At 38.3% G+C, this 15,566-nt stretch overlaps 1 protein-coding gene across 3 annotated transcripts in view; it reads left to right on the top strand.

The window, feature by feature from the left end:
* PIP4K2A (phosphatidylinositol-5-phosphate 4-kinase type 2 alpha) overlaps positions 1–15,566 on the top strand; it is a 114,920-nt gene that overhangs the window by 36,339 nt on the left and 63,015 nt on the right. Inside the window, exon 1 of one of the 3 annotated variants that reach the window (XM_049798215.1) lies at positions 8,492–8,553. The exons of 1 other annotated variant lie outside the window; for it this stretch is intronic. Coding sequence is in view for 1 of the 2 variants with exons in the window: in XM_049798214.1 (XP_049654171.1) it covers positions 12,097–12,135 (39 nt within the window). In the remaining variant the exon portion in view is untranslated. Of the gene's footprint in view, positions 1–8,491; positions 8,554–12,047; positions 12,136–15,566 lie in introns of those variants that run through there. One more of the 3 variants, XM_049798214.1, reaches the window with a different exon arrangement.

Genomic DNA, 15,566 nt, shown 5'->3' with positions numbered 1-15,566 from the left:
GGGGTTAAACCACAAAAAGGATATAAAAAAATCAGCCTAAAATTCAGGGTTTATCACCAGTCGGGGACTCCAAAAATGTCAGGAGACCAAAACAAGTCAGTTTCTCTCTGTGGCAAAACGATGTGGTGGGCACAACATCTTGGTACTTGGGATTATGTGGGAGTGAGCAAGTGAAATCTGAGAGTATTATTAATGTGTAAAATCAACTTGCCTTTTTTTTTTTTTTTGCCGTTTTGGTATTTTTTTGCCTTTTAATCTTATCCTACCTGTAAAATCTTGTATGGTGCTAATTTCCTTACAGAAGCTTTCTAGAAGATGTTGAATATATAACTTGCTTCTATTCTATTATTGTCAGCCACTGAAGTTGTTAGGGAAATTTGTTAAAAATGGGTTAAGAGACCCTCACCCTTGTGAAGAGAAAAATAGTATTGAGTGTCTTTACTTGGGAAATACAACTTTCTGTAAGCAGGGAGGTAGGTATACAGGAGGATATCCAAGAACTTTGTGGGCTTTATTACACAAAAAAAAAGAAATTATCTTACATTTTTGATTTTTTGTCATGCTGATAGTACTTACTGCAGGGAAGTATGTCCCCTGTGGGAGAGGCTGATTTCCTCTGGGACTTGTTAAGATAGTCCTACTGATAACACATTGTAAGTATTCACGAACCTCATCCTTTACATTGCATCTTCTCTGCCATCCTCATCTAGGGATGGGCTATTCTAATGCTCCTGGTGAATCTTGTTGAACTTTCAAAATTTGTCTTAGCAGCACTTATGATGATGAGCTGAGGTTAAGAGCATCTAAGTTGTTGCCGAGTATGTTAGTTCTGAAAGATCTCTGGAGAACAATTTGCAGTAAAGCATTTGAGGGCTCTTGCGTCTGTCTTCTCTAAGTGGTGTACTTCTGCCCTTGTGGTTGCTGCATTACATGAGCCTATGAAAAGCAACGATGAACACCAAGTAGCATAATAAAGATGTGCCAGATGTACTGGCATGTGAAGCTGCCACATTAAACTGTAAAATAACTAAAGTGGATACAGGAACTTCCAAAACCTTCAACCTCCAAAAAAAAGGATATGCTCTAATTTGCAGGGGAGAAGAGGAAGGAAGTCTAGCTTACAGAACAGCACTTAAATATTTTAACACGTAGGTTAGTCTAGATCCTACAGTTGCTTCTGTAGTGATGGAAAAAGAGCAGAAACCAGACAAGCCTGACTCTGTTTATGCAGCCTCAGAGTGCTGTGTGTGACAGTTAATGACACTATGTTCCTCCCGAGATGGGAATGGCTAGTACAGATACAGCTACAATGAAAAAACATCCTTGTGTAAGGAGGCAATTGAAGATTTCATGAAAGAATTCAAACTGACAATAATTTCCATTGAAATCTCATTTTAAACCCTAAATATTGAGGCCACAGAGGAAACAATAGTGAGCCAGCTGTAGCATAACCTGCACTCAGTAAGTTAATTGTTTTTTAGAATATGGTGATTTGTTCACAAGTTTCTGTGGAAATTTAAAGACATAGGGAATATGAAATTCAGAGTTAAATAGCTTGTAGAGACTTGAAGTCTAATGGAAGTGGAATGGAACATCAATTACTGCTTGCTCAGAGAATGGATGCTGTTCTTCAAGAGAATCTGTTTCTGTAGTAAATAGGATGGGTTCCTGCAGCAGGAATTGATGCTGCTATGACAGAATGCATGGGAATGCAGTCGAAGATTTCAGATTTGTGCAACGGGCGATGACATCACTACCACACACACATCCCCACCCCTTCAAACACCTCCAGAAAGAAAAGAACGAGCTGTTGCCAGATGAGAAAGTTGCTGTCTAGGCTTTCCTTAATCAAATAGTCTTTACACACATGACATACCCAAGTGAGTAGGTCAGTTTGCAATCCTGGTAATGGGTTGAATTTATGCTCTCTATCCTAAATATCTGTTATAATCAAAAAAGGATGTTAATAATTGTTCTGATACCTGGTTGTGACTACTTCTGAATTACGTGTATGATAATTTTTCTCATCCATTTTTAAGCATCTTGGAGATAGAGATTGCTTAGCAACAAACACCTGAGAAAAACTTACTGCATAGCTATCTCTTTGTGCTTGAAACAACATGCAATTCCCATTTTTACTGTTTCCACAGGGGTTAAAAATGCTAATTAACCAAATGGTATATCAGTAATAATGTTATCTGTGCTGCTTTCTCCTTCCTCCTGAAGCTTTATCAGTGAAGGGTTTAAAAGTTCTTTTTTTGTGTGAAGTCAGAAGAAAAAAAATCAGTCTGTTAATCTGCCTGAATTTTGCTGCCATATTAATATAATAGTTTGTACCAGAAAAAGTGCCTGATGGGTTTTGTTCCTTCTGTAAATACCTTTCCTCTCTTCCTTTTCCTCCTTACTCACCATGTCTCCTGCTAGATAATAAAATATGGGATGCAATTCCCTGCATTATTTACGCACTTGTGTGGCCTCAGTCCCCCCTATCATTTTCTTAACACAATGGTCTTTTTGGTTGGTTTTCTTCTGTGTATATGTATGGGGTTTTATATTGTCTTTAAATATTGAAAAGTTACTTATTAACCTTAGAGTTCTGTGAGCCCAAATGAGTTGGGTTTTATCAGCAATGCAGTAACTGTGTTGAAGGAATAAAGGCAGTTCAGAGCTTCAACATGAAAACTGCCACCTCCCAAAGATCCATTTAGTCCACATTCTGCCAGAAAATAATGCATGTTGAGAAAGAGGATGTAAATGGAAAAGGATTTTGTACCCATTACTGGCAGTAGATGTTTTAGGAGTAAATTTGCTTTCCTGAGAAGTACCTTGCTCAGTAGTGGTAGTTGCATTGTATCAGGAGGTGTTCCATTGCTTGAGAGTTGAGTCTTTGTACCTTCAATGATTAATCTCCCATAAGGTTTTCCCTTCTTTAAATCTCCCATAAGGTTTTCCCTTCTTTATATTCTATGAAACATTTGAGATAACATGGAGATGTAATTCACTGCAGGTAGACCTCAGGAGTTTCAAGCCTCTCTGTTTCTTGTCGCCTATTGCTGCTCTTCTATACACTTGTATCACAGTCTGTAAAAGTTGGTTTCTTTGTATGATACAAATAACCAGTAGAGATTTCTTTAGTCGTCTGGTTGCAAAGCATAAGCAGAGCCTCCGAGGACAAAAGGTGGAGCACTGGAGCACATGAATGCTGCTGTTAGCTGCTAGTGAGCTGTAAAGTTTTAAATAAAAACAGGCAAAGCTCCTTAAAATGGTAATGTTCTGCATTTTTTCCATAGAAGTGTTTGCAAAACGTGATCGTTTGATCAAGCACCAGAGCACACAAAATACACCTCTGTTTTTACGGGTTGAAGGATGTGACAAAAATAGCAAATTCAGTAATGTCAATGAAAAAATCCTACACAAGCACAGTCATCTTCCTAAAAAATATCGTGTCATTCCTGTTGTGGTATCTCTCTCTTTTAACTTATGTGCATCCTTGTCAGAGAAGCATCTACAGCTGATCTGACAACAAGTGATTAGCAATTGAATGGATCCTTTGATTTCTACCGTGCTGTCAGCTGATGATAGTTGGTGTGAAACAGAACAGGGATTCTTGTGGTATTGTGTGATCTCTACAGCTCAGGATTGTGCAGAGGGGAATTAAAATGCTCCTTATCATTTTGGTATTGTCCAGTAGCTGACGAGAGCAGCATAGTCTGCTTCTGTTAGCCTGCACTCATCTCTGGTGCTTTAAAAAAAAAAAGAAAAATCACTGCATCTTTCTAAGGTAATTTCTGAATATTGTCATTGTCCTTGTCATGATTCACTTTCTTGCTGTACCAGGACCAGCTGCAAGAGAGTGGAAAGGCAGGTGGCAGTGGTCCCAGCTGCTCACAGTGCCTAATGGCGTGAGAGTTAATCTCCCGAAGCTGCCCTCATCCAGCAGCCTTGCACGAGCTGCACAAGCCTCTGCGTTTTCCTTGTCATCAGTACTGGAGAAGGAATAGCAATCTCACCTCTAGCAGTCTTAGAGGTTTGGAAAATGGTGCTTTCTCCCCTAAAAGAAAAAACTATCAATTGAACTCTAGATAGCCCAAAACTTCCCCTGATGGCGAGACCGGTGGCTACCTGCAACCATGTTGTGTTGAGCTCACTGGTAACTCACTGAAAGGGTGGTGGGACTGGGCTGAGCTCTGCGAAGCCCAGAATACCCAGCTGCAGTGGTGCTGGGGCTTCAGGAAGGAATAAAGGAATTTCCTCCATGTTGAAGGAATGACTTGTGTAATGAACAGTCAGCCTCTTACATTTGACGTGCCTAGTTCTGCTTGTGAAACAAATTGTGTGAAGGAGTTTCAGAAGCTATATTAATTTTATTTAACAAGTACTTGGTAAGACAGGACAAAAAACAGGCTTGCAATATCTTGTTATAGTCCCTGCTCTGAATTTCATAAACTGCACTTCAATATGAATGTATTAAAACCTGTAAAATGCAGGTTTTCTAGATGATCTGTTTCCTGTTTATCAGGCGCTGGTTTTGAAAGAGTATATTGAGTGAAATATAATCAACCTTAACAGTCCTGCACTACATCTAATCTAGTACCCTTCTGCAGGCAAGGACACAGGAAGAGTACTTTCTGGTGTGATTTTACTATTCGTGTTTTTAGATATATCTTTGTTACTTTGAAATCTTTTGGATAATTAGTAAAGCTTGTGATTTGTTCATTTTTAAGAAAAAGTCTTTAAGCCTTTAATTCAGTCATTGCAGATTTTTTGCTGTAGCACCCCATAGTTCTCGAAACCCACAGTAGGGATGCGTAAAAGTCAGGAGTTGGCAGAGTGTGTGCCAATATGCTCCAGTAGAATTGCATAAATGAGCTTATTATCTTCTCTAGTAATTCTGAAAAAAAGAAAAAAAAAGAAAAAAAGCTGGTCTTGAATTCATGGTCATTTTTTCACTAATCTCAAAAAAAATTTAATACCATTTGTATATAAGAGAAACTCCTATTGAAAAGACAAAACAAGACTGAATTAAGAATAAAATTACTTGTTAGAAAAGTCCACTGCAAGTTGCTTATATCTGTTTGCAGTGATAAATTGTGAGAACAAAACTGTTGTGTAGTTTCAAGTTCTTGAGTTGTTGGGGGTTGTTGGTTTTTTAATGTGCTAAAATAATGAAATATCAATAGCTGAAGGTAGACTCTACCATTCTATTTTTGTACTAATTCTTTTTGCTTTGAGATTACCCCATCAGTGGAAGATAGCATCCAGCCCAAAGACTTCTCCTTGCTTGGTTAGGGATTTCTAATACAGTCATGGACACTGGTGCATCTGCATCCTGGTTGACAGTGTATTAGTAACTTGGACTGATCTATTGCTACAGCTAGTAGCGTAACTGCTGGAGCAACGTATACTTTTGTGCTTACTAGAAGTGCAAGCTTCATTGCTGCTGGGGTGGGTTTTGTAGCCTGGGTGGGGCTCTAAGTGGGCAGAGTTTCACTGCTGTGCATGCGTCAGCTAATTAAAATACATGCTTGTGTGAGGTCCTATTGAATCTGTCTAGACCTAAGTAAAATTTCAAGTCTGATAAGGTTGAAATTACTTGCATGTATGTTCTCAGCCTTGCGACTTGCTTCCCAAGTGCTGCTGGAGTAAACCTGAAAAACTTGCTTTGTGTTTCTCTACCTTGTTGAAGACACGCTTTGGATTAATTTATATATAGTATCTGAGCCAGCTGGGGGCCTTTTAACGCACTTTATATTTTTGAGTTGGGGGGTACTTTTAAACGCATCTTCAGAAAGATTACTGCTATAATTAAATGTAGGATTTTTCATGACATTCCCTGATTTCATTGTACTTTTCAGGGAAACAGGGGTAGCTTTCTACTCAAGAGTCTGCAGTTCCATATTGTTTGGTGTTATGCTGTCTTAAAACACCAAACTCCCTATCAGGCAGTGAGTCATCAGTGTTTAGTACTAGGAAAATCACATTTTTTTAATCATGCATTATGGTTACACTGTAGGTAGTATAATGGGAGTTACTATGTAAGTTTAGTACCAACCAGTAAATGTGGTGGTTCATAAAGATTTTATTTTACATCTTTTCAAATAAACATATCTTACGTAAAGAGGTAAAGCAAAAAATTGAATATACCCCGTGCAGAGCACTAAATACCCATTTAAGCAGGTTAGAGAGTGATTTGGTGCAAACATTTGTTTTTGTTTGGAGTTGTGGGGTTTTTTAATGTAGAGGAAAAGCATCCCTGTGTTTCCTGGTTAACCAGAGATATCCCGAAATAATCAGATACTAGAACCTATTGCTACCATTCTGTTCCAACTAAAATTGTCAGGATAGTATGAGAAGAATTAGTTTTATGAATTCAGTGTTTGAAACCTATAAGTAGATCTTGGCAAGCTTCTGGAGCTTCAGAAAGTTATGTGGTGTGTGCCATGTCATTTGCTTATTTATAACTGTGGTCTGACAAACTAGACGATCACAGTTGTGTCCGATCAGTCTCCTGAGAAAGTCCCCTTCAGTTTGAGGCAAGACACTAGTTGTTCAGATTCAGTTGATGACTTGACCCCAGACATAAATGAATGAAAAGCCTTGATATGGACAGAAGGATTACCACAGGGTTATGCTATGGACTGCTCGGGATGAAATACTGTACAACAGTATAATATTCTGCTTAATTCACTGCTTGCTGTCATGCTGTGTATCACCCCATCCCACTCTCTCGTGCTGGCTTTGGCACTGACATGACTCAGTGGTGACCCATTTCAGCCTGTTAAGTCACTGAAAGCAGAAGGAGAAACCAAAGTAGTTGTTCCTGTGGCTGAGGAGGAGCAAAGCACCTGCTGGGGACTGGCTGGGGCTGAGGCGGGGAGGAAGGGGGCAGGCACAGAGGGATGCACCAGATCGGCTTGGGCTCTTTGCGGCTCCCCACCTTAGTCAACACAGGACTAAAAAATTGCCTTGATATTAGGTACAATGAATGACTTGTATGGAAGGTGGTGTTCAGGAAGCAGTGAAAAGCCGTTCTGAGGGCCCGTTGCCATTTCTTCTTACCGAGGCTTTACGATTTTTATTGTTCAGCTTATAGAAAAGCAGTTAAATTTAATTCAGAAAGCAGCTGACTTGGCTCTTCCTTACAATAAAAAGATTTGGGTCAGAAAAGATTGGAACAAGAGTAACACTCTTTTCTAGTGAATCTGTGGTGCTTTACTTGCGGTGCAGAATTGCCAATTTACCTGTGGTATTGGTCAGTCTCCTTTTGTTTCCTTTCCAACTCACCATGTATGAATGGCCAGGTAGCCTTCTTCTGTTGGTTTATTTATTTAGAAACATGCACAACTACAAAGATAGTTGGGCAGATGATGTGCCCAGAACAACTTCTAACTCCAAAAATAGATGTTTTAGGTTAAGCATCACGCTGATACCTTAGGTTTTGTCTGGATAATTTTTGCTTGCTTCCTTCCTGCCACTGAATTTCTCTCTCCTTCATTTAGTTTCTTTCTACAGTTCTTGGCTTTTCTTCCTGTTAACCTGTCAATGTCAGTGGGAATTTCCATTAAGTTACGGTAGTTCAAATACTGCAGCCTAGGCCATATTCTCTTGGATATAGGGAAGATAGACACTGAGAGTCTGATTCGCCTTTTTATTTCAGTGGGTTTATGAGGCAACTCCATAGGCATCATTGCAGATATTTTTGATCCACAGCCTTTGGGATGAAAGGACAGTCAAAGTCAAGCCTGTGAACCTCGGCAGGAGCCGATAACATGGTGACTGCGCATCCTGTCTGGTATCAGGAGACACCAGTCTGCTACGTTTTGGTTGAGACACGTGTATAGTTACGTGAGACTCAGAAACACGAACAGCGTCTTCAGCACTGCTGAGTGCCCAAGAAGCTAACTTCAGACCCTAGTCAAAGGCACCTTTACTCGACCATCTTGTCTTTAAAATCTGTTCTACATTGTACATTTCGTACAGTATTAGTTTGTCTTGAAACTGAATATTGACATCAGTATTAATTCTATTGCGCAAAAAAACAGTGACCTTTTTTCCCCTACTAGATAAAACTGTTGTTTTTTTCTTTTCTTTCTGTTTTAAAGGCTCTGGCTTGTTTTATCTTGAATCCAATGTCTTGGTGTGGCATTTCAGAGAGAGGGGGAAGGCTACCCACAAAAACCTGCTATGACACTAGTTTAGTGTGTTCTCCTTTCCTTGGTTACTGGTGATTCAGCAGAAAACCAAGAGATTATTTTGGAAGAGACCTTAACATGCATTTAAAAAAGACACCATCAAGATGAGTCCCCACTCTTGAATGCCAAAAAGCATTTGCGAGGAATCTTTCTTCTGACTGTAAACTTTTGCATGCTTTTCATAGTAATTGCTTGCTCATCTTGATTATGTCCACAACCACATACTTATATGTCACACCTGGACCAAGGCTTCCTGCAGAGTACAGTCTGGGAGAAGGGGGAGAAGGAAATCAAGGTGTTTGGACTTAAATCCTGCTTTGCTCAGAGGCAGAGATCTTTACTGGAGCTGTAACACTGGGAGGTGAGTGACCGTGCGTTGTGAACAGACCTTCCTCATGGGATTGCTCTTTTCTTCTCAAAGAGCAAATCCAGCCTGTAATCAGTTAATTATTTACATTGCACATAGAAACTGTCTTTAGGACTTTATCATGGTTGCATACTTCCTTTTCTGTTAGTATAGATTTCTGCTTCTGGAGGCTGAGCATGTTTTGATTTTTTCCAGAGAAAAAGAACTGGTTATTTTTAGCACAAGCCTGCTTTCCAGGTTGCTGTTCATCACCATGTTGCTAAATGGCTCCTCACAAATGTGGCAGCAGGTTTTTGCCTCGGTGCTCTTAGGATATATGTGTGTTGCTTTTTAAAGAGTTGATCTAAGTCCTGTCAAATCTTCCTGAAGGTATGGTTAAGCTCCTTCAGTTCATTAACCATTTCTCAGGGGTAATGCTCCTGCTACAAATAAATATTTTCATTCAGACAGTGACAGATAAGAAAAGCATGGCTTCTCTTTGAATGGGAGCACTCTTCTTTTTTTTTTTTTTTTTTTTTTTATAACTCAGGTTTCCTAGCCAATGAACATAAAAATCTCACTAAATCAAAGTTGATGTGATTATAGGTTAAATAGTGCACCCAGGATTTTATATTTAAAATATTGGGGAGCCTTTCTAAAATTACAGTGAAAGTAGGGTGGATTAGTGCATGAAATATAAAAGTTTTCACATGGAAATTATGTATGGTAATAATTATATACTCATCAAAGAACTAGACTCACTCCACATGAGGTGGAAAGTCTTCTGGGATCATTAAGATTTCAGAAATGAATAAATAGGTTTTGCCGGTATAAATTTGTTTGCTAGTTGCTCTTTCCAGTCTAGGATTATTTTGGCTAATGACTTTTTCTTTTCCCTACCTACCTGTCCTTTTATTAAAAAATGGATAACAATCTGTGGCTGGTTGTAAAATACAATTTTAAAGCATCAGGAAAATGTACAGGAAACATAATATGCTGATATAGAAAGAGAACAAATCTCAAGCTAGTTACAGTGTAAATCTGATAATTCAGATGTAGACTTAGGGCCAAGAAAATATCTCTGTCAGTAACACTGCATATTTTACATTGAAGTGTGTTGACAAGACACGTGTTTATGTATAAAAGTTGCATCAAATTAAGTTTAAGAAACCAAAACTGAGGCATTGTATTTTTTCTCCTCTTCCTTCCTTGTCTTCCCCCTCCTCAGCCTGCAGCAAGCAGTGCTACTAGTTCAAAGTGCTTGCACAGGTTTAGTTCTCACAAAAAGAGCAGCTGCTCACAGGCCTCCTGCTTGTTGTGTGTCTTTCTAGCATTGATGGTTTGGGGTTTTTTCTCCTACCACCTTTGTATGTGGTCTTTGCTACTTGCTCGTTTGACTATCTGTATTTATATTCTCTGTGAGGTAGAATGTATTTTGCGTAAGAGTCAACAATCTTTATCCTCGGTCTCCAGAAATTGATCATGCTACATACTAGTTCCTATTAAGTAGGTGCTTTGCAAATATTTGATTAGCAGAGTAGCAAAGGAATGGGAAGTGAAATCTACCCTGCCTCTACAGTAGCAGATGTCTAGAACCAAACTAGTCACCCCCAGCTCCACCTGGAATTAAGGCAGAGAAAAGAGCACATTGTTGCCAAATTCAGCCTGCTATTCAGATACCTTAGTGGCATAAAGAAAGAACATAATCTGTAACTCCTAGTAAGGTAAAAAACAAGTTACATAAACTTCTTTGTTGAAACAATTCACTTAATGTTTTGGATGTTATTTTCCTCTTTATTGCACCAAGTGCTTTCAATATACTTTTAAAGTGTTAACAATGAAGTGGATGTTTTCAGGATAAATTACACTTGTAATTTTTCCCTAGGTTCTATAAAATAACAAATACAGTAATTTGTGAACGTGGAAACATTTTTTCTTTAAGCAGTCTCCTTTCAAAGAATCTACTACAAAAAAATATTAAAATGACCAACTGTATAAAGATGGGATAGATGCTGTTGAAGAGCCACATAAGCATTTGAATAACTTTACTGCAAATGCATTTTTTCTCTCTCCCTGAGTGGAGCGTTAATTCCTTCTCATGGTCTGGACTTTTCACTTACTCCAGAGCACTTATTACACTAGGATTCAAATGTCTGGTGTGCAGAGATGGTCTCAGGAGCTGAAAGAGAGATTATTGCATTGATGTTAGTTTTAGCAAATTGTTCCTTTTTTTAAAAAAGAGTAAAAAAAAAAAAACAAAAAACAAACAAACAAAAAAAACCCAAAACAAACCAACCTCGCAGCTGGTGACAGTTTATGGGTTAGAAGTTCTGAAAGGGAAATTGGACAACAGTGGCTTTAATATAACACTCTTTCCAGCATTTGCTCTATCAGGAGATTCTTTAAATATCAAAATTCATACTTTCTAAAGTTAAAGTTCTTCCTGGTTTATGTCACTGGCTTTTTAATACTTTCCTTAGGCTGTAAGACCTGTATATTTTACAGGGAAACTGTGGCTTCCACAGTACCACTAGTCAACAGTAAACTCAGCACTTAATGCTAACTTATTTACACAAGTATTTGCCTAATAATCTGTTGTGGATTTTTATTTTGACTGTAACTGATGGAGTTTTCACAGGAAAGAGATCTCAACAGCAATTAATGCTACTTCAGGTTGAAAACGTTGACCTAAATAAATCTCCACTGGTAAGGTTTGCCTTCGTATTCAAACCTCAATCGGAAACATCGTCTTGCTAGTTCTTGGGAGTATAGACTTCCCCAAATTGAACAAAAGTCAGTGGGAGCTCTTTCCATTGGGCACTTCCGAAAACCAGACCAGAAGTACTCTAAAGTGGCCACCCAAAACCCCGTGGAAGATTGGGTGCTGAAGACACAGGTGTGCCAGCCATACTTCTAGTGGGAACTGGTTTCTGACAAGCATAGCTGTTAGACAGGAGCTGCTGTGTGTTTTCATTTTGCTTGTGAAACCATACTCCTTCCGAAATAGCTTGTACCAAATGTTTCCAGCTCACATGAGATGAAGTAAGCTACAATGGCAAACGTGCAAATTTTTTGCTGGCATAAATTAGACCTACGCTGTGGTTTACTGGTGACACTTTTCCTAGATCAAACTAATAATTTCCAGATGGTAAACCAGAGTGGAATAATATGAGAATACAGCATTCTGTATATATGATTTTCATGTGTACTAAAACCTCAAAAGAAGTAACTCAGATGTCTTTCTAGGTGGTGCTAGTCCTTAATTCCACCTTACTGTTGAGGAAACTTGGCTGCTTTCCTTATCGGGTTCATCTGAGCTAGTCATATTCAGTTCTCCTTGACATGTTTGAGTTCATTAATGACTCACGGAGAAACAAAACCTCCACTTCTACAGAGAGGGATAAGTTATCTCAATTCTTTGCGAATACCTATGTATTTGTCCCTCTAGAGCTTATGCCATGACAGTCTATTTGCACTGCAGGTGATGCTCAGGGGCCCTTTTGTGTTGGAGGAACTGGAGGACCTTTCCTCTTAGGCAGTGTACAAACATGGAACAAAATGCTGATTCTTGCTTCTAGGTCTTCAGTCCTGGGTCTGGTAAGCACATTTGCTGCTACAGTTAGAGTGATCAGAGTACAACAGCATCTATTTATCCATCATTGAGTATTTGAACAGAGATTAATACGAGGCTATTTTTAGCACTGGCAGATAGATGGTATGTTATTTTAGAACGTGTATTTATTTAGTGGTTTTTTTGATAGGATCTGTGTTGGTATTTGAGGTCACTTGAACCAGCTAGGGCTATATGAATCATCTTTATCCCATTGAGTTTACACATTGTGGTGTAAAATATTTCTTCTTACCTCCTTTATTTCTCTTTCTTTTTTTTTTTTTTCTTTTTTTTTATTTCTTTTTCTTTTTTTTTCTTTTCTTTTTTCTTCCTCTGGAGTATGACCCTGGAAAAACAACATATTCCTCATGTTGTGCCAAGTGCAGCTCTCCTGAAAATTGGCTCTGGTTGATCTGTCTTGCCTTCTGGGCTTATCTACTACTAGACAGTAGAAGTGGGAGGGAGACAGTACGTAAAGCCTGAAGACAAGAAGACATTATTACGCTGCTGGCAGCCTTCCTGTGTTTGAAGCCTGCAAAGGAGTCTTCAGTCTAAGGAAGAAAAAGAGAGATGAGCATTGTAAAGATAATCTTCCTAAACAAAAGTTCAGCAGAGCTTTTAGTTTCACTGCTGTCTGAATTCAAATTTTGGAGTTTGTGATATAAAGTTTGCTGGCTGATAAAAAGCTTATTGATGATCTGAAGGTCATACATAACTGCAACTGTAAGCCTAGGCAGAGATAGTGCGCTTCAGAATTTATTAATTGCTTCAAACTTTGAAGTTCGATAAACGTAGTCTTAAGTTTTTCTTTTTATACTTAGAGTCACTGGAATAAATGTATGTTTTTCTTATATCTGGGTATCCAAGATAGGGTACCTCTGTTTTGCATTTGATAAATGATGCAAAACTTGGTAGGAGTTTTCTTTTATATTGAGACACTATATTTACTTGGGAAAAATGTGTAAATATTGAAAACTTGTCGTACAGACGTGAATTAGAGAATGACAGTATTTTAAGTCTGAAAAAGAAATCTAATTGCTTTTCTTTTCAAGGATGTATACTTTTTTCCATCTTGTTGAGGCTTAGGCATGGCAGTTCTTAGCCGAGCATTCAGGTTTATTTAGTTTTCTTCGCTACTTCCTAGCAGTTGTACATATTCTTGCTGGGAATAGATAAAATTCTGTTTACTTGGGAATTAGAGAAATCTCATCCATTAAGATTCCAGAAGGTAGCATGAGGCAAAACCATGTCAAACAAGGCTCTCCTTAAGGAACCTTTAGAGCTGAGGCAGAAGAATATAGTGAATTTTAAAGCAGAAGTTTAAATTTAAATGAAGCTTAAATGGATAAGCAACTGATTTTTGTTAATATATAACTGGTTTTAATTCTGTTTTGCATTACTATTTAATGAAGTGAGTACTGTCTTTTGAAGTAGGAAGGTCTACTCTATGCCTGTCTCCTCTGAAGATTCTTGACAGTGGGCTGGCAGGCAAGAGCTTGTTTTTTAACAGAGATCCTTTTTTAAATCCCCTTTGTCAAGCTCCATCTGAGAAATTGCAAAGCAACGCAATAAACCAGCATTCTTTTTCCTAAGTTAATAAAACAACCTTAAATATCCTGGATACACAAAGTGGAAAATAAGTTAATCAAACCAAGTTTTATACTTGACATTGTAATATTTTTTTTAAACAAAGGAAGTATTATCTGAAGACTATAATCAGTTCAACTCACAAACATATCTTAAAATTTCAAAACTAGATCTCATCTTCCATAACATTTTTTAATTAGGGGACCAGAAAAGGAAAACAAGTCTTTTTGCTTTTTTGACTCCCAGTTGCTTTCTCAACTCTGAATGACCTATCTGTTCAACTCTGTTAGCAGAAATTAAGAAAATTTTCTGCCTGCACCTGAAAAACAAGTTAGTTACCCAAAGCTGGTTTTACAGTTCAGCAAACTGATTTTTTTTTTATGTACTTATTTGGTTTTGCTGCCAACATTTGTCAGAATTGTTTTCTTTGCAGGTAGTTAAGTCGTTAGTGCAGGTTACTGTTATTTCTCCTTTTATGATACTTTTTACAAGGTATTGAATTTAAAACTTCATTTAAATTTAAAAAATAAATTTTGGGGTGAACCTTTATTCACCTTGTAGTAATCACATCTAAGACTGCAGGCAGCCCCTTCCAACTTGAGGGGGTTTAGTTCATAGTTCAAAGCTTTTAAGCTAAGGAATTGCAGAAGGAAGCATTTCTCTGCTGCCTCTGCTGTCCTGCAACCTCACAGTGAGCAGGATTGGCAAATGATCCAAATGAGCAAAAATCCTTTTCGGCAGGCTTGGTTTGGGTTTTAGCTTTGGATCATCACACAACTGGCCACACAGCCGTTGTGGGTCAGAAGAGGAAACTGATGGTGCAAAAGCAGGGAAAAATGGGCAAGATCAGAAGTGCTGCTTCTGGGGGTGATGTTGGCAACACTGACTTGTTTGAAGCATGGGCCTTTATATGTTTTTCTGTAAACACCTGTGGCTCACTGAACCCATTTTCCTCTTGAGTCCTTCCTTGTAACTAGGCAGAAGTGTATCTTCTACATTTCCTGGAAAATATTCCAGCATTAACTGTGCATTTTCAGTCAAAAGTTGTATAAAAATCATAAATGCTTCCATAAATTACGGGGGGGAGGGGAGGGATGGACATGACAGGGAATCAAATGCAAGAAGAAAAGCCTGAGCTTATGAGTTTGAAGTAGATACTTTTAATCCATTGTAGTTTTTCTGTTTTTCCTGATGGTGGAAAAATGATAAGCACATTCCTTAACTTGCTGTTATGTGCGCTTCCCTCTGAGTCCTCATGGCTTGGAGGGCCACCACCTTACCCTTCAGCCACTCCACCTTTCTGCCACTGTAGAAATTAATTAACAGTAGAAATTAATGGCTGTCTTGCGTGCAGGAAGTCCAGTTGTTAGTGCAGGTTATTGTTAATTTCTCATTTTATGATGCATTTTACAAGGTATGGCAGCTTAAAAAAGGCAGTCTCCTTGCGAAAAATTACAATTGCTTTTACTGTGACCTTCTCTTTCAAAAAAAAAAAAAAATCCAAAACTTTTTTTCAGTTATTTAGGTTTATATTCAAATTAAAACTAAGGGCATTGTTTTCTTTTTAACATTGTTTTTCAAAAAATATTTCTTAGTAAGACTGAAAATAGAAAAATGAGTATGTGTGCACAGAGGAATGTGGAGGGCATAAGGGTGCACATTCCAGATCGCCCGTGCTGTTGCGGTGATGCAAAGCAGCTGTGAGTCGAGTTAACTGGCCCTTGTACTGTGTAGGCAGTCTGCTCATGCCTTTGGTCCCAAAAATATTGCTTGGTTTGATACTACGTGGCTTTAACTCTTCAAAAATGCAATGTTTTGCTCATTGTGGGTG

Source organism: Accipiter gentilis, chromosome 4 (assembly GCF_929443795.1).
Source record: "Accipiter gentilis chromosome 4, bAccGen1.1, whole genome shotgun sequence".
In the NCBI taxonomy this organism is placed as follows: domain Eukaryota; kingdom Metazoa; phylum Chordata; class Aves; order Accipitriformes; family Accipitridae; genus Astur; species Astur gentilis.
Note: the sequence above shows the minus strand (reverse complement) of the source record. Positions and strands in the feature narration are given on the sequence as shown.